Source organism: Centrocercus urophasianus, unplaced genomic scaffold, assembly GCF_019232065.1.
Source record: "Centrocercus urophasianus isolate 14NV4802_14NV808 unplaced genomic scaffold, USGS_Curo_1.0 seq_28, whole genome shotgun sequence".
NCBI classification, from domain to species: domain Eukaryota; kingdom Metazoa; phylum Chordata; class Aves; order Galliformes; family Phasianidae; genus Centrocercus; species Centrocercus urophasianus.
In genome coordinates, this window is record NW_024884844.1 from 8,263,907 (window position 1) to 8,286,531 (window position 22,625).

General features: G+C 40.8%; 1 protein-coding gene across 11 annotated transcripts in view; it reads right to left on the reverse strand.

Annotated features, from left to right (window-relative positions):
* Nucleotides 1-22,625, reverse strand: part of TMEM163 (transmembrane protein 163) — a 106,700-nt gene that overhangs the window by 80,059 nt on the left and 4,016 nt on the right. For 4 of the 11 annotated variants that reach the window (XM_042827117.1, XM_042827119.1, XM_042827116.1 and 1 more), the window contains one exon: nucleotides 1,630-1,749. The exons of 1 other annotated variant lie outside the window; for it this stretch is intronic. Coding sequence is in view for 6 of the 10 variants with exons in the window: in XM_042827112.1 (XP_042683046.1) it covers nucleotides 1,630-1,749; nucleotides 6,309-6,462 (274 nt within the window). In the remaining 4 variants the exon portion in view is untranslated. Of the gene's footprint in view, nucleotides 1-1,629; nucleotides 1,750-6,308; nucleotides 6,585-22,625 lie in introns of those variants that run through there. 6 more of the 11 variants (XM_042827110.1, XM_042827111.1, XM_042827112.1 and 3 more) reach the window with 5 other exon arrangements.

A 22,625-nucleotide genomic window follows, 5' to 3' on the forward strand; every position in this document is an offset into this window, starting at 1 on the left:
CCACCGTATTTTCTTCAAATATTAAAAAGTTTTAATGCTAAGAATAGCAGAAGCCCTAACAATACTTCAGCTGGTTCCCCCTCTGCTCTTCACAAATTCAGCCCCATCAGATCACAAGAAAAGATTCAAAAATCAGTCTGCTATTAACAGCTGACTTCAGCAGTTCAGTGCCATCCACTGCAACTGAACACGCAGAAACAGTGCATGCAGGCAGAGACCACCTTCTTTATTGCTAGGTTGTTTTTCTGGGTTTCTTTTTGTAGAGTTTCTCAACACTATGATTGCCACAAATAAGTAAAACAGAAAATAAAAAGCTTCCGTGCAGCCAGATTTTTTAAAAATATCTTTTTAAAAGAAATTGAGTGTTTTATTGCCCATTTTGTACTTATATTTTGTAACTCTGACAAAATCAAGCCATTTCTCAATATTCCCTAAGATTGTTTTGTTCCAAAACATAGTTTCCTCAGTACAAAAGACAGACTAGAGCCTTTTCATTCAGCTGTCCTGCTTTGTTGTTAATATTCAAATTCTTTTTACAGTGCTAGATTTTGCTCTCAAGCATTCCTGCTCTTTTCTCTGCTTTTTGAATCAGGCTATTGTACCTGAATTTCTATTAAAATTGCTCCAAGTAATGTACGTCCAGTTTTCAGAGACCATTTGGTCAGATTCTAATAACGCCTCCTGGGAGCTGACACCAACTTCCAGCAGCAGGTCGAAGGCTTTAGATTAGGATAATAAAACACATGCTGCTTCAGCTTCAAAAACAAACAAAAACCACAACAAAAAAGCAAGTCTGCCTTTATCAAGCTGAAAAATCATGGTGTTTTTTGTGTTTCCCCCCCCCTTTTAAGTAGAGAACGTACCATTGCAAACATTTTGATCCAGGTTCCACAATTCTTTTTGTTTTTATGACAATTTAGTGCATTTTTGCACTAAACTAAAATATATCTTTATTTAGACAATGCAGTAGTTTTTTCCTGTTTTAAAATACAAGAAATATATTTTTCAAAGTAAAGATGTTTTGGTTCAATGTGTTGGGTTCTTTTTTCCTGAATTCTTTGTGTAAAGGCAAAATAGACAATATGTCCTGAGAATTATAGAAAACCACCAGCTTAACAAGAGGCTGGTTTTGTTCCTCCACGTTAACACTGTCTTTGAGTACCTGCCAAGTAAAAAAACTATATATTTCCCCTTATAATTCATTAATATTTCTTACACTGTTGCAACTATGAATCCCAGGTGGATTAAGGCTTATTTGACCTCTTTGGTTAAAGGCAATTCAGTGCATAATGATTTTTTACTGTACTCCGTAAAATGAACAATTTCACATGCATAAATGCTAGCAGGAATCAACATCTCCTGTTTCTTTCTCCGACCTTCAACAACCTTGTTGTTTGCAGAAAAAAACCAACAGTTTTACTAATTCATAAGCACTCTGCAGACACAGGCAGCCCAGAGAGAAATCTTTTCAGCAGTCGCAAAGAAACATGAGAAAGCTTCCATAAAGATTCTGAGAAATTCTGAGAACCCAAAAGAATACAAGGGAAAAAAAATGCAAAAAAAAAAAAAAAATAGAGAAGAAAAGAAAAAGAAAGAGGTGTGAAGATTTAAAATATTCCCAATACTCACTGAAAGCAGCCACTGCAAGAGCCAGTGTGACAATAATGGAGACCCAGGAAACCCACAATGCCTTCTTTCTGTAGCTTTGAGCTTCATGAGGTTTTAGCCTTGTACTGCTTTCTAGTAAACCTGATAAGCAATAAGCAAAGAGGGTATGAACAATACATTGCTCTTTTTAAAGGCACAGCTGCGTTAGTTCAGACCTAAATCTCACATTCACATTCTATATTACTGTTAGAATCAATACAGAATCAAACCCTCCTCACACGATCATGGTTAGGTGAATGAAGCCATCAAAAATGTATGAGTAAGCAAGCAAAGCACACACAAGCTGTTTTGATTTCACAAAGAATAGAAAGCTTGCACCTCAGTCACTTAAAAGAGCACTGCAACTGCACAGCAGTGAACAGAAATTTACATTACTGTTTTCCACCTTTACATCCACACAGTGAAGGGCCCAGTGCTACACTCACTGAAACCAAAAATCATTTCAGGAATTCAGGATCCTGAACACAATAAACATAGGAGAAAAATGCAGGTCTGACAGTCTCTGAGAAGTAACCTACCAATGCACGAAAATACTGTGAGCATATTGTTCATCAAAGTAGAAGCAGGCACTCCTTAGAAGCAAAGCTATCACAGTTGAAAAAACCCCTTGAAGCACAGTCCCACATAGCAAGAATACATCTCCAACCAGAAGCTGCATTAGGGACTGATTGAAGAACAATTCTGGCCTTACTGCAATCAGGGTAAAAGTCTGCTAACAGAAGCAAACAGGACTGCTTTCTCTCATTACTGATGCTTTCCATTAGTGGAATTTTTTTTTCCACTTGTTTTAAATAGCAGAAAAGAATTCAAGTTAAAAAATAAAATAAAATTGCTTTAATTGGCTTTTGTTCTCTCAGCCTGGGTTTTAAGCCACTTTTTGGGTTGCATTCATAACAAACAGGCTTGTCTTTTGTTTATCCCATCCAGATTCTTTCCTGCTGAAGATACTTATTTCATTTAAAACACACAAATACTTCTTTTTCACCAGCAAGTTGCAACTCAAATCTGCTCAGCTGGTAAGAGAAGGCACAATGATTTTTCACTTTCTTAACAAATTACTCCAGGAATTGTGGGTGGCTTTTCTCAGATGACTATCTCGCCTGCCCCCACTGTACACAACACCAGTTTAATAATGCAGTCTTTCATCTGGTCTCACACCTTAGGCAAGGGCTAGAGAACAGGAGCGCTGGGGGACAAAGCAGATCGCAATCTAACAGCTGAAGCTGTAATATCCTCACCTTCCCCAGTTTTATCTCCAGTCTTTCTCTCATTGTCGCTTTGAGGGTGGGGACAAGCGATCTGCTTATGGGTGTACTCCTGACTCTACACCATGCTTCACTCAGTCCGTTAATGTTACCAGATATTAATTTCAACTGATCGTAATACGCTGGCTGTAAACTGCATTGGTTTTGCAATCAATGCAGAAGTGGATCAGCCATCTCTGCCTCAGGGGCAGCATGTGTCAGTGAGGGGCAGGCGTCCAAGGGTAGGAACAATTTCAGCCACCAGATTTTATTCTGCCATTTCAAGCCTGTCAGAATGACCAGTTCTAATCCAAGTCTTGCTGGTCACATTCACTCCCTCTTGGAAAAATGTTTTACGCTTTTTTATTCCTGCAAGGAAAGTGGACAGAGTTTCTCTATGAGAGTCCAGAAAGAAACTGGGAGAATTTAATTTAATGCTGCTCCTGTATTCTCAGAAAACTTAAAATACTGCCTGCCTTTTGTACTACACTCTGCCCTCTTTATGAACAAAAAATGAAGGCCTATTATGAAACAGTGTTTGCTTCTTACTACGTGAGTTCTTCTTCTAATACCTGAAATCTACCAGATGACAACTCTGAAAGGTCTGAGTCCCTTACAGGACTGCACAGCCATTTCTTACACAGTCTGCCTTCACTTGTGCAAAGGAATGGGTCTGTATTTTTGCAACGTTTCACCTATATTTTTTCAGTATATATATAGAGTTTAATTGCTATCTGCTGTGAGGTCATTAAAAACAGATCTTGAAATAAAGAATTAATTTCTACTAATGTAATCATGCAGAGAGCACCTTCTTATGTTTGTGGTATTTTCCCCCTTCTCCTCTCTCCCCAGTTCAAAAATTCTAAACTAAGGCCCAAATCTTGTTGGAATGCAAAATGAGGTGGTTTCCCTAAGCCAATTCTGAGTATCAAGACCTCAAATCTGAAATAAACACAGAAGAGAATGGCAGACATCCTCACCTGGTTCATTCTTTAAAGACATCCTACAGTTCATGGCTACTGCTCACTACTACCTGGGAAGACTAACATATACAGTTGATAATTACAAATCAAATAGTATCCTAATTAAATTGAGAAATGAATAATAAGCCCCATGGCTAGCATAGAACTCCTGATTGCTATTCATGTGTCGAGCACATGTCCAGTACAACAGAGACTGCAATCCTTATAAAACAGAACCACTTCTGCCGTGTGTGTGTGTCGTTCTCTCTCTCAAAATGGCTGGTATATTCCAGCTATCAGAGAGGTGATCCCTTCATTCCTACAAGAATTCAAATACATTTACCATATTTAACATTTTAATCCCTTAGAAGGATCATATTGTTTTTAGGAGTGTCCTAGGGGATGGCATGGAATAATACAAACTCATTCACATCACTGCCAAACCCATAGCAGGATTCACATAACACAAATCAACACCAGCTCATTAATTTACACACAACAACACAATTCAGAAAGTAAACCTCCATAACTTTTTTTCCACTGACCATAAGAAAACAAATTTTAAGCAACCATTGGAGGCTGAAAGATATTCTGAAAGAACCTGCAATCTGCACTGCAACAGAAATGAAAAGCTAATATCTACTGCTAAAATTCTTCCATTCTAAAATTAACATACTGGATGTTTTTACTACCAATATTTTATTTCACACACAGACATCCCTGAGGTAAAGAAGAGATCATGAGCTGGTTAAATTCACTGGATTTTTATTTTTTTATTTTTAGTACCTTCCTATATTAGCAGATTTTCTTAAAAAAAAAAAAAAAAAAAAATCAGAAGTAGAAAAAACCTGCCTAACAGTTGCAGAACACAAGCTTGGCATATTTGTGAAGCAATTCTAGGATATTCTTTACCATATGCTGACTTACCAGAAGTACTTTTCTGTTTGGCTAAGAGATCATTTTAAAATGTCAAGACAGAATTTGTGGAAGAGATAAGGCAAATAGAAAATTGTTCATCTAAGACATTAGAAGACCCCGTCTGAAAAATTACCACTCATTCTGGATCTGCATCTTAAAGAGTAAATATCTTGTTCTAAAATTTGAGGTTATTTTTTATTTTTAGCAAACATGGAAGTATCATCTCTATAACTGGATCTGCTATGATTCATAGGAAAGGATCATTAGAAACAGTACAGTCTAAAAGGACAGACTGTAACAATTTCAATATGGACAACCTGCAAAAAGCATACCAGGATTTCCTCTACAATGACTGGGAATGATGCCTGTAGATGGAATTGATGACTACAGGAAAAGTGATGAGAAAAAGATACTGCAAAGGCTACGAGAGAGCGTGAACACAGAGAAAGAAATAGAATCAGCTTTAGTCTCTTCTCACTCCAAGGAAGAGATAAGGCTATGTATATCAGATTCTCCCTTATAGGAATTCATACCAAGATGGCCAGCTTTCATCTTTAGCTCCGTCATACTGGGCACAAATTAAGAATTTCTGCGCTTAAACATCCACATCTGAACCCCAACCAAAATCTGTGGTGCCCATGATCTAGAATAGAACCAAAGCCTCAAACTGCCCCGAGTTAAGATGTCTGTCCTCCGCCATCGGATGCCACAGCCAGGTTCCCCTGGGAAGCGGATGCCCCCAGTGTGACTGAAACCTGCCAGGAAGACGCTGACTGCTCTTCCCCACTGCTGCCCTACTTCACACCCAGGAGATGTAAGCAAGCACAACAGGAGTTTGTAGAGCTGGGGAAGAATGCGAGATACGGGGTTACATGTATGATGGGAACATGGAAGTGACTTTGGGATGCTTAAAGAAAAAAAAGAGAGAGAGAGAGAAAGGGGGGGGGGGGGTGGAAGGAGGAATGCAAGAGAGATGCTAAGCCTGGTATGTGAAATAAAAATGGAGACAAATTGCGTGAATCGGGAACCTGGAGGCGTTATGGAGGCATTACGGAGGAGGGTTACAACGGCAGCTGGCGGCGCTCCCAGGGGGCAGCAGGTAAGCCAAGAGCCACGCACACAGGGAACGGCGTCCAAAATCAGCGCCTTTAAGGCTGAAAGCTAACTGACGCGGTTTGGAAGCCGGCAGCTTTCCATCCCTGGTCAGACAACCAGGTAAATAACAAAACAACAACAGTTTCGTGGGGCAGGGGTAGCGCAAGTGCCACGACGGGACCGCAGCGCCCTGCCCGCCCCTCACAGCCGAGCGGCTCTTCCCGCGCAGCGCCGCGGCAAGCAGGCGAGTTTCGGTCGAGGTGGGAACGGCCACGAAGGGAGTTTATAAAAATATCTCGGAAAGGGAAAACCCGGGGTAGGTTGGAGGCAGGTTGACAAACAGATGCCGGCTCGGAGGGGCCCGGGGACGGAGCGGGGATGTGACGGGACTCGTCCCGAGGGAACCGTGCGAAGCGCTCACCTCTGTCCTCCGGCCCCTCGCCGAACCGCCCGCTCTCCCCGATCCGTAGCTGCTCCTGCTCCTGCTCCCGGGCAGGCACGGGCGGGCTGCTCCCGGGGGGCTGCACGATGGCGGGGTCAGGAGTGCTGTCCAGGGCGGCTGCGGGCGGCTCCATGGCTCGCGGGAATCGGGCGGCGTCTGCGGAGCGAGGAGCGAGCGGAGCATCCAGCCCCGGTGCGAGCCCGGAGGAAGGAGGAGACTCCGGCTCAGAGCATCGGGGAGACGAGGAGAGAACAAACTCCTCCGGCCGCTCCCCGCGGCCGCCTCATTGCTAACCTCGCCGCCGCCGGGGGTGGGGGGGAGCAGGTGGGAGAGCGGTGCCGCCTCCCCGCGCCGCCCGTCCCCTCCCCGCCCCAGGGAGCGGCTCTCCGCCGGCGGGTACGGCGCGCGGCCTCGCGAGGAGCGGCGCGCGAGGGGCCGTCCCGTGCGGCGGGGCTGCCCTCGAGGCGAGCGGGAATTGCTTCTGTGGGCATCGGCCGGGAAGGTCTGCTGTGAGCCGCCCCGGGGGGCCTCTCGCCCTTCGGAACCTGCAGGTGGCTCCAGCACCGTGGGCGTAATTAAGGCGGTCGGCCGAGTCGGTCCCTGGGGTGAAGGCTGAGGGCAGCGCTGCCGCGTGCCCGCTCGGCCCACCGGAGCCATTTGTCGCCATGTGCGCCCTTCTCCAGACCCCACAACGCAGAAATTTTGTTATACTGACGGTCCTTTGTTAACAACGTTAGGCTAAAACCTGCCCTAAAAGGTACAGCGGTCTCGTGGAAGGGTGAGGTTGGAGCTGGAGGCCTGCCGGCACCCAGAGGAGCTCCCAGTTCACTCAGCTGCCATTCCCAGGGCTGGGGAACAGAGGGAAAAAATAAAAGCCTTGGGAGAACAGAAGTGGAAAAAATAGGAAGTGTTACTGATAGATCCGTGCCAGAACTGTTATCTTCTACTTCTCTGCTGGTTTCTAATGACTAAATCGAGAGGTGCAAATAAACAGAAGCAATTTCCATGCTAGCACAGCTCCCAGTTGCGTGCTTGGTAGCATGCACATAAATTTTGAAACTGCATTGTGCTTGGACTTGCATCTAGGAAAAATATCAGAAGGCCATTAGGCACTGCAGCCCAAGTACTCCACTGATATACATGCATGTAATCTCTATTATGTTAAATAAAGATGAGACTGTCTTTCTCTCTCGATAAAGCAACAGATTTGGGGAGTACAGAAGGGCCAGGAGGAACCTAACAGTTATGCAAGTGTATGAATATGATTTTATAAGCTGTTGATCTCACCTTAAAAAGTTTTTGCAATGCTTTAGGAATGTCAATTTGGGAATGGTTCGTGGAACATCACAATGGCTTAATTTTTCCTTAAAACACCTCTTGGTCCTGTATGGCAATCTTCAAAATCACTTGAATGTATACTTTAAAATATTGATTACTTGAAAAATTAAACACCAGTGAACATTAAAGAAAGTGACATCAATTGTTATTTTAGGAACTGGCTGGCATTCAGGTAACTGTACAGAATGGGGTTGGCTGTCATGGTGAGAGGTTGGTGTTTGCTCTTTACATAATCTCTTGATTCCTTTGTGTACAGTTTGCTGTGCCTAGGAAATATTTTTGAAGTCTTCAGGCCCCTTTCATCTTCACCCTTAGCCAACCCACCCTGCTTTGTGAGGCTCTTGCTCTACTAGATGGATCTACATAACTATGAATATAAGAAATACCTAGGGTACTTTTCCCTCATGTAATGGATACTATAGTACTATAGACTATTTGTTCTTACTGTCAAAAGTTTTTCACCTGCATAAGCTAACACAAGTGAGTTATTTTGGGGAAATGTTTTTTTGAGTTTGGGCTTAGTTGGGAGAGGTTGGAAACTATTGATTGTGTTGCTGCTTTTTTTTTTCTTAATTGGCAAATTATTCACAAAGGTTTGGTGACATTTAAACCTCCAAGATATGAGGAAACATCTGCACGTGTATGCATGTAAGATATGAATGAAAAGTAGAAAATGCCTTCTTTTATTTTCCCAAAGTAACTGTCACTTAAAATGTGTTTGTAAAGAAATGAAGATCCTTAAATGAGCAGAACCAGTTTAGTAGGCTTGTGAGAGACAAGGGATCGGGGTCAGATCTCTTTTCAGGATCTGGCAAGGATACAAGTACTTCTGGGAGGTATGCTTCCGTGTGGAGTTCATACAGTCCCTTGAAATTGCTTTAAGGGGTTTAATGCTCCCTAACTATTGCAGGATCCTTTCTCTTCTAGGGAGATGTGTCCATTCCTTTCATCAATGGGAGATAGACTAGCAACTCTCATCAAACAATACCTCCTTTCTGTAAGTTTGTCTAAGCTACTTTAGCATTTTTATAACTTACAGAAATGGTCCCAAGAGGAAAGTACCTGGAGATTCCTAATTCAGCTTCTTTACAAGGAAGTTAAAGTAGGTTTCCAAATGATCTGAGTGGAAAAAACAAGGTGCCAAGAAGACCTCACCACAATTTTCAACTTTCATATATTCCTTCTTTTTTTAGATGTTCTCAGCTGCTGTTCTTACAGACTGGCAGGGTCTGCAGCTGTCTCTGGATAAATGCTGTAGTGTTCATGCTATAGCAAAGAATATGAGGCTTGCAAAGAATATTAGTGTTGTTGGGGTTTTTTTTGTTTGTTTGTTTTTTTAATTTCTCTATTCAGTACTTTGAAACATGGCCTCATGTGAGAAATGATGTACTCAGCCTTTTACAAATACAAAGTTGCTACTTTAAGCAGCTCCACAATGGAGAGGCATTCAGATCAGACAATTATTTATATAAGCTAACGACGAAAAATCAGAAAGACCACCATGCCTCAGAAGCTGGAAACTGCTTTCCTTTCCAGCACTGCTTGCTATGTTACCCAAAGTATATTCCATTGGATTAAAAAAAAGTAGTGTTGGGGGTTTAAAGGCCTGAGTCTGATTTTCCAGCCCTGTTGTACTTCTTGTGTAGCAAGTGTGTACACAAAGATAATTAAGAGAAAAAGGCCCGACCATAATAATTATATAATATTATTTCTTGGCCCCTTGAATATCCTTTTGTTGGGTATGAACAACAAGAACAAAGTAAAAGGAAAGGAACCATTTCCCTGGGTTCAGTCTGGGTAGACTGATACCATGCCAAACGCTGCAGCTGCTGCAAGATTAATACACACTCACAGAATTTTGCTCTGTTAGAACCACCTGCAATTTCCATAGCATTCTGGCTTCCATGAAATGGTGGCTCCAAACAAAATGGAGCTCTCTTGCACTACAGCAACCAGAAAAGATGAAGACAAGCAGGAGTTTTCATCATCTGGATTGTCTGTAGTCTGGTTTTGCTGAGGTTATTTGTGGTGGTGGTTTGTACTTCCTTTCTAACTTCCTCCTTCTTTCTTCTGAATAAAGGAAAAACCACTCTCAGATTTGAGCTTTTTCCTTCAGGCCCACTCTACCTCCCAGCATCCACAGAATTTGTTATATTTGACAAAATTTGGATTAGGCCCATCTATTTTTTTCTTTTCCAAGGTAGACATTCTTCTGAGGAAATAAGCAACCTCTTGGCAGCACAGTAGTTTCTCTTCCTGAGTCACAGCCCCTTTGTTTCACTCAAACACATTCCCACAGCACCATCAACACCTATTATGGCACAGCAAAGAGTACCACAGTACAAAAAGGCAGAAAGAATATGGGGCTACTGTATCACATAGAGTGAGAGTAGAACCAATGGGTGACAACAGTGAAGTAAGTCCTTGTCTTTCAGGCAGCACTGTACAAGTGCAGAACATCTCTTATTCCTTTTCAATCTGTGTGGAGTTCAGAAGTATCACATGCTTATTTGTTATTCTGAAAACTACGGACTTCCTCTGTTTTATCTTCTTGTTAGCACTACTGACACAAATGCTTTCACCTGTGTATAATCAGTGAAGATACAGATGTCATAACTATGAAATAAACAGGAGAGTTTGACTAAGCAGGTTATTATACCAAAAAGAGAACAGATAGAGTGCTTACCCTTGTCCTGGGCTTGCTGTAAAACTCCAAAGGAGGGATCTCCAGAAGAGACCCTTCCCTCCTGGCAGTCAGTTTTTAAACGGGTCCAGGAGGGGTGCAGCCAGGCTCCCCCCCTTCCAGCAGCACGGGTGAATTGCCTTCACCTGTGCTCCCAGGGCTGACTCATGGCTCGCCTCAGGTGGTCAATCAGAGGTTCAGGCCCTGATTCAGCTGTTCCCATACACCTGAAATAACAACACTGTGGTGTGCCCAGAAGCTTCTGAGAAGAAAGTTTTCTTGATTTCATTAACATTAATTAGTCAGTAGTCCATGTTAACTAACATCTTGAGTGCAGCACTTCAACTGGGAGCCCTCTTGCACATCAGGAAAGAGCTGGTCAGCCTGCCTGGTGATTATGTTTACTATATTTAAAGATATAAGAGAAATACAATTCTGTCACCATTAGCCATTTTGTTTTCAGGCCCTTGTTTCATACACATCCCAAACACAAAAATGGCCTTTTTCTGGCGGTGTTAGCCAGGAAGGTTTTTTCGTTTGGTCTAGCAGAGGCCTTATGCCTGACATTTGGAAGAAAATGTTCATTTTTTGCTTCTATAAATGTGCCCTTCATGGCACCATAGCAGGAGGTAATAGCATCCTCATTCAGTTGTGTGCATGAAGTGGTAAGGTACTTTACATCATTCTCACCATTGAGACACTTTCTCTGCTAAAACTAACAGATGAAATATGCCTCTTTAGTGATTAAACCCTCCAGATTCTATATTTAACAGACTTCTTTTAATGAAATTAGTATTTTCTTTTTATAGATTATTCACTGTGCTGTGCAGTCCTTACTTCCATAGTTTTAGTCTGATTATTAACTTGGATCAAATATAATCAGAATGTTGTTTTGAGAAAAGAGTTTGATAATTTGCTGACTTCCTTCAGGCTATGAAAGAAAGCCTATAATATGATTCCCAGGGAATACAGCATGTATGACCTTGGCAAGTAATTGACGAACCTCGCATAAGCACCTACTCTTCTATATGATATTGCAGGATCATATTTGCAAAAAATGCCCAAGCTAGCAGGAGCCACCAGCATTAATAAAAGGCATTGTTGCAACAAAGGAGGCACAAAAACACAGCATGCAATATATGTCATCTTGCACTAATGAAAAGCTCTGGAAACAGATTCTTCACAGCGGTCATTTTCCATCTTAACGCTTTTTTAAAAGCTGTTGTAAATTGGAGTTAAAATTTCTGTGTAAATATGGGAAACCAAAAGGTTTACCTACAAAACCAAAACTTACCATTTTGCTCAGATAAATGCTGTTCAGCCCTGAAAGATGTGTGCCTCCCAACGTATTCCCAACTACGTTACATCGCTAAAGATGCTTTGTTTCCAGTGAATGGAGTGAAACTGATTTGGCAATTGTAGTAGTATTTCATTGATAATATCCGCAAGAGTACAAGAAAGGTGGAAAAGAAAGGGAACTGAATTTTAAAGAGGAGGCAACCTGATTTTTAATTGATAGTTTTCCTTTTTTGCTGCTGAGTTTCAGTTGTATTATTTTTTTCTCTAATAACTTCTGACGAATCTAGACCTTCTTATGCTATGTAGAGCTATGTCTTCTTCCATTGAGATTCTAACCACAGCTTAATAAATATGTATCTGCAGATGAGATTTCATTTCTGCATCGTGGAACAGAAGAATAGAAAACTAGGAAATTCCTAGGGAGTAAGAATCAGTAGAATCAGTAAAATTTTGTAATAAACTTATTCAGTGACTCATAATTTCTTCATTATAATTCATACATCTTAATGATAGACGTTTCTAACATATGTGCACAACTCCAGTATCTTTCACAATTTTCCATTAAGTTGATATGCTTAAACCACAGAAACCACAACATGTTTTTATCACATACAGATTGGGTCTGCTGTCCTATTTCCAAGCCAATGCCCATTCCTTCTGACATGCCTGCCTACTGCGATCTTTTCCCACCACGTCAGACATAAATTTTAAGAGTTCTGTGTACAAAGATAAACACACATTTGTTTCCTATTCAGTGTAGATCCACAGGTTTATTACAAATGTATAGCTTATATTTCTAACCTTATGCATCAGAAAATATGTTTTAAGACATGATAATACACACCTTGGAGGTAAGACTTTTATGAGAAAAGGGACCAGCTGCATTTAATTATGGGATTCCCCTGTGCCAGAAAATAAACATGTTGTGTTTTATGCATAATGGTATTCAACCCACATCAATTTGCTTTTCCAGTCTTTTAAACTCTCCAAATTGTGACTTGGATTAAAATCTTATTCCTTGGCAACTAGTGTCATCTGCCAGTTATTTTTCTAACCAAAAGACAATGTATGTATTTGAGGAAATACCTTTTCACTGATCTATACCAAGGTAATAATATAATGTTTATACTGTTCTTACACCAAGTAAATTGTAAATAGAGTTCTGTTCATCTGCACTTGAGTGCTTATCCAGAATGATTATAGAGAATGGCAATTGCTGTTTGGAGTTGGAAATGTGAGGTTTTTAACATCTGCCACAATAAAACTGTCCCATAACCAAAAAGGAAGAGGGAGGTGTCAGTCACATAACTGAGTTGGATTATGACAAATTCATTTTCTGCTTTGTTTGGATTTTCTGTAAAGCTGTCATGGTCATGTAAATGGTGCCCTAAAATTAAAGGGCTCTGCAGTTATGTAGTAATACAAACAGCTTCTCCTTCTTCACCATCAAGACTACCTGAATTTTCAATATCAGGGTTCTGTATATACTGTGTCAATAGACACAGGCGTTTAATTTAATTTTCACAGTGTTCTGTTGGAAAGCTTGTACACACCCATTTCATGCCCATAAGATACTTTTTTATTACTATTACCAATGTCCGTTTTATATTTTCAGTAGAACTGCTTGTCCTTTTTCCCTTCCTTAAGAAAGTATCTCAGTATTCTTCTCATAACTAAGGGGAAAAAATGAACAGACCTGTAAGAGTAGATTACCTGGGGCAGTGGTCAAAAGCTGTGGCTTGAGGTTGAAACTGGACATTAGAAAATACTCTTTGCTGGGATCTTCATGCAGCAGCAAAAGAGTTTACTGAGAGGCGGTGGAATCTTCCTCACTGGAGGATTTCTAAATTCAGCTGGAAAAAATCCACTTACATCCACATTTGACCATGTGTAGGGGAGCTAATAATCCTTCTCAGAGATAGCTGAACTAAGCAATCTCCACTGGCTCCTTCCTGTCTACATCTGTAGGATTGAAATAATATAAAGATCAAGGGTTTCATAAGCTTTTACCTAGGAAATTCTAAGTTGAACAGTATCAAAACAGATTGATGCAAAATGTGCAGAGGTTTGGAGACTGATTTAATTCACCAATAAATGTCAGGTGCTATGCTTTTATGAAGGATAAAATTCTGATGGCTTACTTCTCTTCCATTGTTCCCTTGATGTTGATTGTAGAAAGACTATTATCAGAGTATGTTACTTATCTGATACAAGTAGCTTCTCTTGGCCACTTATTCTACTTATGACTAGCCTATTTCCTTTAGATTGAATAAATTTGATTTTTAGGCACTTTTTCACTGTCTTCTTTCTGACTTTTATTTGTTTATGGGCACAGAAAAGTGACTTCATAGTTCTGCAGATGATCATTCAATCTGGAACTCTCCAGAACCACAGGTTTTTCTTTGAATTCTCTCCCTTACCAGCTTGAAATGTTTCATTTTACTGATCAAGAAATTCAATCCTTAAGTAAAATTAGAACAGAAAATCAAGATACTTCCAAGGTCCGTTTGATATCCTACAATCATTGTGTATACAAGTTCACTGAGACCAAGATTTGCATACCTTGCATTTAGGGATTAAACATCTTTGGAATATATTCAAATCTGGTGAAGATCTTTTATAATGGAGGTTTTGAAAATTAAACTATAGCTCTTTTGCTTTAAATTTAAATCAGTATGAAAACTGACAAGTGGTTGTGACATTAATTAGACTTACATTTCATGGGATATCTAGACAAACTTTTTGCATCCATACTTGTTGATTTTCCCACTAGATGGCATTATGCATTAACTGCAAGTCAATTTATGAACTGCCCTGCAATTTAACATGCTAAGGATTTTAAAAAATTAGGGAAGAATTTATAGTGCTTTCTTCAGTCGTGTGTATGAGTGAGGGAGCTGTGGCTTAAAGACAATTTGACCTACTTCTACTCAGGAGTAACCCAATCCATCCTTAATGCATCAAATACGGATTTAGTCAAAGCAATAAAGGAAGCCAGCCATGGCAACAATATCTGATCCTGTGTGTGATGCACTTTTTAGAATAAAACTCCCAACCTTTTCTTCATTTAACATTTGGAGAGTGACTTCAGCGGTGCAAATTTCGTCCTATCTTATATCTTCCTATGAACTATCTGTGATCCCTTCCTCTGCACCACAATACGGTTCTCAAGAGTGATGTTTCTAAAACATAAAGTTCTACCTTATGAAGCACCATCTGCTATGGGGCAAAGGTTTAGCAGCTTCAAAAGAACTGACCAGTGGGATTTTGCCTTAATCCTAAAATTTGCAGTGACCAGGAAAGGAGAAACCAGCGGTCCCAGCAGCATGAAAGCAATGGCAAGGATTTAGTGTGTGAGAAGCAAGCGTTGTCTAGGGTTCCCTGCATTCTATATTCTGAGCTGATTTTCATACTGGTTCTTTATGTAGCATATAAGAGGCTCCAAGCTAGAGATGGGTAGGTAATTTAATTTAATTGTCATGTTGCATCAGTTACTGTTTTAGAAATTTTAAATAATAAGTAAAAAGGGGCTGAGATGAAAGAATTTTGTTGGTCTGAGCCTATAATGGAAAAGTAAGAAAAGCCAAGAAAACACAAAAAATTAGCTTAGTGTTAAACAGGTCCTTTAAACTCTCCTGCTAGTCAAGCACATAGTAGGAAAGTACCTAAACTTGTGCTGAAGTTTGTCTCTGGATAGGGCTTCTATAAAGAGGACCTACCAGTGCCTGTTATAAAAACTTATCATAATCATTGCCATAAATTCAGGCTGTTCAATTATTTGTTCTCTACTTACAGCTTTTTTTTTTTTTTTGACTTGTGGTAGACTGAGCTTCAGTAAAGTATGCTTTTAATTCACCTGTGCAGTGCAGGACTGTAGATAATGCAATAGGTAATGTACTGCTTCCTACCACAATCTTATCAAGCCTTTGAAAGTCCTGGCGAGTAGCTGGACATCAGGAAGTTTTGAATAGCTATCCATCTTTCCCCCAGCACCAACCTTCTCTTTCTTCATCCTCCAGCTCATATTGCAGCAGCCAAAATTTGCTTCTGGGTGCATTTCTGCATCATGAAACCATAGCAAATGCTAATGCTGGTGTCAGTAACTATAATCTCCTGTCATGCTGAGCTACAGTGCCATTTTCTTATTCCCACTTATTCAGGCTCATTCTCTGCTCGTGTGAGTTACACTTACATGGGGACTTTGCATATCTACAGCTCTTGGCTCAGATGGAGGTGCCACTACCTGGGGAGGGCAAGCCAGCTCTATCCCTCTAATTCCCTACTGGTAGAGCACATATATCACAGAACTTTTCTACTCTAAAGGCAGAGGCACAAAGTCATTGACAGAGCGGGGAAGGGAACAAGGCCAGGATGATAGACCTCACAAATGTGCTAATGTTTGATGATCTCACAACAGTACCAACGTTCCCGAATTTAGTTTTACTTTCACATACTTGTGGAATTACAATAGGATCCTGGAATAGTATCTGTACTTTAGCCAGTGAGCAATGGCCAGGCCGTGAGACAAACAATAGGAGCCAATGCTTGGCAAGTGGCTCAGTAGGAGATCCCGTTTCCTTCATAAAAGCAGAGCTCCTGGCAAACTCATAGCTCTGCATCTACCTAATGGTATACAGATACTGATGTCAGAGCACTACCATTTCTGGTCACCAACGGGCAAAATATAGTTGTGGTATGCATGGCTTTTATCTTAAAAACAAACAAACAAACAAAGAAAAAAACCACCAAAACCAAAAAACATTAAAAGAGGAAGTAAAAGAGAATGAAATAAGAAGTTTTCATGCAGGGCCCATCTTCATGTGGTAGCCCTCCTCTGTTTTCCTATCCAGCTCCCCACTAAACCAGTGAGCCTCTCTGGAAGAGGCAGTTCAGTTCCACTGAGCTGGTGTAACTGCTTTCCTTTTATCACTTGAAATGAAGGGACCAAATGTTGATTTTTGTTAGTTAGTAATACTAGAAAGTAATTATTTTCATTAGTTTTATAAGCATATCTAATTTGTTACAGGATCTGAAAATTAAAGGCTACACAAATAGTATAAAATCTTATTGCTAACAAGCAGCGGTGTTCCATGCCCCTAAGAAGTTTTACTATATCCAGTTGTTTAGGAACATACCACGGAGATGAGCAAATGTGTTAGAAGAACAACTATACTGAAACTTGTACTTTTTTGTTCCTAAAAATGCTGTCTAACTAGAGACAAAAAACCATTCACCAAACAATGAATTATATAAACGTGTAAAACATTCACTACAAATTCTCAGTGCTAGGCAGCAGGAGTTCAGCCCAATTGTACTTTGACATTGCAGCCCCAGCCATAATCAGACAGCAGCAGCTTGCGTCACTTACCACAGGAAAATCCATTCCAGTCAATATTAAAGAAGTGCTCTTTGTGAATATTGCAGCCACTAGTTGGTGCTCCACTTAATGCACTGCAAATTGCAACCAGTGGCACTTGCAGTGAGTTGCACAAATGCTATTCACAAATCTGTGATTTATAACGCAAAGTGTTTTGAGGCACTGCGCTGACGTGGGCAATCGTACATTGTCATGGTAGACAGACAACCCAAAAACTCTAAATTGCCTTTGTATTTAATTACTGAATTTCAGAAGAAGTTTACCTCCAATTCCTCGTTTAAGTTGATCTGTCTTTGCAGTGGCTCAAAATTACTCTTTGATCTGAAACCATCCCTTATTAGATTTCCTGGCAACTAAAGTGGGCTTTTTGTTGAGTTTAAATGATTAATTCTAACAGTGTTATTCTGTTATTCTTAGATCCTGTAAAAGTTGATGTGAAATAGAAGGTTGTGATAAGTGGCAATGCTTTGGAAGGCAAAATGCATCCCATTGAGGAAGTGGCTTTGTTTATGCCCTTCACACTCAGAAGCAAACACGTGCTCTTTGATGAATCTGCATACTCTACTGGCTATAGCTATAGCCCAGAAAGTAGAATTACTTGATTTTTTTTACCTTTTCTTTTTTACTGAAAAAGATAATTGAATCAGGAAAACACACTTAAACACAGCCAGGAAATCATGGATCTTTTTTAGTAATAGCACAGAAGGCAAACAACACTGAGAGCTAGTGGTAATGTCATTACAAAGGAAAAAACACCTTCCTTTTCCTGAGAGGAAAACTAAGTATGAAGGTTGAGGAAATAATTCAAATTGCAATGTTCATTCTAAATCAGCAGTTGCATTGCATATCAGAAATTATAAAGCAAAGTACATCTCACAGGCCCCATGAAAAGAAGTAGTTTGGTTAGCTTTATTCAAACACTTGGATGACATGGCTGTTTAGCTGTGGTTGCAATATGAGCTAGCTGAACCATTTCTGAAAACTTTTTTAGACTCGCATTTGGCAGAGCTTTCCAGCTTGCTAGAGCACTGGTAACCAAAAGGATTCCTCTCTGGAATCCTCAGATAGTGGCACATCTAAATCTTCTTCAGTTTGTTGCACACAAACTTAAGCTGGTGACCACTTGGGTATGAGTGCATCAATTAGTATTTACTTAGTGCTATTAATTCCAGTGTTCCTATTTATTTGTTTACCTTAGACACCACCACCAAGATGAATATATCAATCTCGGATGTCCCCGTGGGGCATTCACTTGAAAAGTATGAGTTTTTTGTATCAGTAGCTTCAGAACTTCATTCCATCTGTTCTTCCTGGACCACATTTACACTACTGGGATCTGTCTGGCTGCTCGCACTGTACAAGAGTGACACTTGTCCTGAAACAAGCTTAATAGAGTCTTTTTTATTCGGAGGAAAATGAAAACTCCATTTTACTTAGTCTCAGACTTGGGAAAATATTTATTTATTGTTGTATTTGACAGAACAATTTGACACCTATGCAAGGTGAATGTATGCTAAGTGTTAACTGCAGAATCGCAATGTTAATGCATTGAGAAAATAATGGTATCATTTGAAAGGTAGTAGTTTTTTTTTATTATTATTTTTTTCTGGAACACCACTTCGCTTCCAAACTTTAGCATTTTTTAGAAACCTGGAAATAAATGAGAATTTGTTAAGGCTTAGCTTGTGTGGCAGAGAGCACAGGAGTGGTCAGAAATTTGGCACAGGACACAGGATGCACTGTTTGCTTTCACCACTGTGTGGTTTATCAGAACTCCTGCTGGGCTTGTGGTCACAGAGCAATGCAGTGTGCTGCCAAAAGCATCGGCAGCCCTGGCCACCTCTGCATTATAAACTGCAGTGACATAACTGTGATGTAGTAGCAGATCTAATAGAGAGACCAACTGGTGAGCATCATCCTGAGCTTTTGCAACCGTGAATCTTCTACAGCAGTTCGATAGCTTCGGTCTTGGAAGTGTCGGATGCAGCAGTACCGTGCTACATCTGGACTAAAAAACCTCATTTCTCTGCAAGACTAAACTGACTCAGACATTGACCAGCATCAGCTCTGCTGTTTGTCTAAACAGAGGCTCTTTCAGTTGTATCTGCAAAGGGTTTTGAATAATAAAATTTAATGTTGTTGGAAAATAATGTATTTAATGATCAGTACACTAGCACTGCTGTCATTACCTCTGTACGATAGGGAAGAGCTGTCACTACCCTTTTAAAATTCCCTTTCATTCTACTGTTACTACCCTTTCACAATGAGAGTAGTGAAGCAATGGAACAGGATGCTCTGTCCCTGGAGTCATTCAAGGTCAGCCTGGACTGGGCTCTGAGCACCCTGACCTGGCTGTCGATGTCCCTGTTCATTGCAGGGGATTTGGATTAGATGACCTTTAAAGGATCCTCCCAGCTCAAACGGTTCTATGATTCTATTCTATGATTTCATCTTGAGCTGATGTCATCTCTAAACTGGAGATCTGTGTGCCTCTGCTCCTGCACTCCGTAGATATACCTAAGTGCAATGCCGACATCGCAGCCCAGCCAGCTGTGCAAACCCTTGTTTGGATTGCGCGGTAGTTGGTGTTTGAGAACAGGGGATCATAATGCCACCTACTCCCTGGATACATTCTTGTTAAGGGCTTTACTGGTGTAACCATGGCTGGACATGTCCTCCTGGTGTAGCCCTGTTATGTTCTGCAGCATTTGTCTCACAGAAATAACATCCATTGTGCAGCATTCTGAGAACTACGTATGGAAATTGCTGCATAGACACTGTTATTAGGAGAGAAGTGATAACCATTGTTTTTATTCCCCACAGAAGGGAAGCCTTTCCACTTCCACTAAATTCTGAGTTCTCTGGAGCTCCAGAAGAGCATTAAGTTCTGTGAAGAGCAGGCTAATTTGATAGAAAAGGTTTAATCATTTAATACCACACAAAAAATAGAACCACCGCCTCTTGCATCCTCTCCAAACATGTCATTTCCAAGCAGGTCTGCGATGGCAGTCCCAAAGGAGCAGGGCAGCAGCAGCAGGACTGAAGGACAGCCTGTTGCTAAGCAACCAACGTACACAGGCTGCTCAGCACTCATTTCATTTGCAAAGGGACGTGTTCTTCGAGCACTTCATTTTCACTGCTGGGCACAACGAGTTTCCCACTGGCTTTCCAGCACTGTGCATGTATAAAACAGCCATTTTTCACAACCAAATGTGCAATTTAAAGACCAGATGCCAGAGAAGAACATGCAGAATTGTAAGGATTGGAAAATTGGCACAAGTATTTCAGGACTTTCTGACGTCAGACTCCTGAATTTGCCTCTTTGTTTCTGTGTTCATCCTACCTGCAAAGGGGCTGTCTTGGTATGGGCTGCTGGATGAATAGCAGCACTGTCTGCAGTTTACCCATGTTTATTGATGTACCCTCTTGTAAAGAGTGCTCTATCATGGTTTATACAGACACAGGGAAATACATTCAGATTAAAATAAAAGGCAGAATTGGACCTCAGTTCCCAGTATGAAAATTCCAAATCTCAAATTCTGTAATTCTTTCAGAAGAACAGCTACATAGTTTTAGAAAATGAGCATTGAGTGCAGTATATCTAACATTGCTTTCAATTAGTGCTGGTCCCTATAATGAGATAAAGCCCTAGAGCTCTGCTAGACTTAGGTCTGGCTATCTAAAATCAGCTCTGGCCTAAACAGTCCCCTGCAAGTTTCTTAAAAGGGAAGTTTATCATAATGAGGAATGCACTTCAGTTGGTGAAGGACACTAAATGGATGTTTTACTGCATGGGATCTAAAAGACGCTAGCACCATAAGGATACTGAGGCAGGTGGGACAAGTTATTGTAACATATGTTCCTTCCTAATCCATGTAGGAGGCCCCTTTTGGCTGGGAAGATGTCTGCACACATTTCAGTTCTCCTCTCTAGCAGATGTAGCAAGTACACTCACTGACTGATATGTTTTGTGGTTTTTTTTCCAACTCTTTACACTGGGTCTGGCTGGGCTTGAGCTAACTTTCCCTACAGCAGTCCATACAGTGCTGTGCTTTGCACTTGCAGCGCAGTATCGATATCTCACCCATGTGGCTCCTACTGTGCTGGCACAGCATCAAGGCTGCCTTTCCACAGCCAGTATTGAGGCCCTGCTTCCTAAGAAGTGGCTGAGCATCACGTACCAATGGGTAATATAAAAATAGGTTATTTCTTCTTTAGCATCAGTGCAGCCTTTCCTTTTTTAAAATTTTCCCTTTCATCAAAATGCTCCTATCTCAAACCTGCAAGTGCCTCTTGTCGTGCTTTTTCTGCACCTCCTTTTCACTTGTTTCTCTTTCTTCCTTTTCTCCCCATCCTCCGTCCTGCTGAGGAGAGGGAGTGAGAGCACCTGTGTGGGACATTGCTGCCTATCCATGTTAAGCCACAGCATTTTGTCATCTCATTCAAATGCTCTAGGACGTAAATTCTTTGTGGGTAGCCCAAGAGTGAGTATAGTTCAGAGACAGACAGCTAACAGGTTCTATGGACCCACAAATGATAGAATATGTCTTTCTGTTGGCCCAGACATTCTGCATGTGAAAGTTTCCATTCAGTCAGGACCTCCTGCCTAGAAGCACAGTGAATTTAAGCTCCTCTCCCTTTGCCTAGGGCAGTCTGATAAATCTATCAGACTCCCTGGCTCCCGTTGGCAATTCCTTCACCTCCGCATCACACTCCAGAAGTTCCCAACCAAATGGAGATACATAGCAAGGGCTGTGCTAAAAGGCATCACGTTGCATTAGGGTACAAATACCACAGAGACTGAGACACATAAGTCATTCTTCTGTTCTAAGACAGACTGTCTAAAATATTAGTCAAAATATTCAATCTTTCAAACCCATGCATTCAAAGTGGGATGCAAGAGTGACAGAAGATGCTCTTGTTTGTAGCCAGTGCTGGTCCTTCTGCTGCTGATCTAATGGATCATGATGGATGTAGGCATGTCTTAATGTCCCTGAGATCCAGTTGAAACAGATACAGTTTTTGCCTTTGACTGATGTGGTTTCCAAGTGAAGTTTGCTGTTAAATGAAATGCTGTGGGAGCAGGCACTGTTTGCAAACTAAGCTGTGTCTTGGGAGCAGCAACTAGCAGCTACAACTTTTCTTACAGATGAAAAAATAAAGTACTTCTTGAAGAAATGCTGACCTCTTCAGACACTGTGACTTAAAAGAAGAAACTATGTGTTGGACATTCTAAACACATCTTCCTTCTCCTCTCCTTCACTAGTTCTTCTGCTTTCTATGCTTAAGTGGGGAATAGTCTTCCAAAGATATCTTTATTCAATAATATCATATTACTATAACATGCCTAATAATATAATCAACACTTCTTCCTTATCTCTGCAGTTGTATGTACAAGCATCTAGCTTGCCAACAGACTAATGTTACAGTACTATATTGTATAGCATAGCTGTCACACCTGGGAGCAAGAGAGCATATTCACTGCTTGACCTGTCAGCCAGGTCATGAACAGACTGGTTTTGATCTTGGTGCAAAAATAATTGCTGTTTTCAATCCCATTTCATTTACCTATGAAAATGAATCAGTACCACTTAATGTA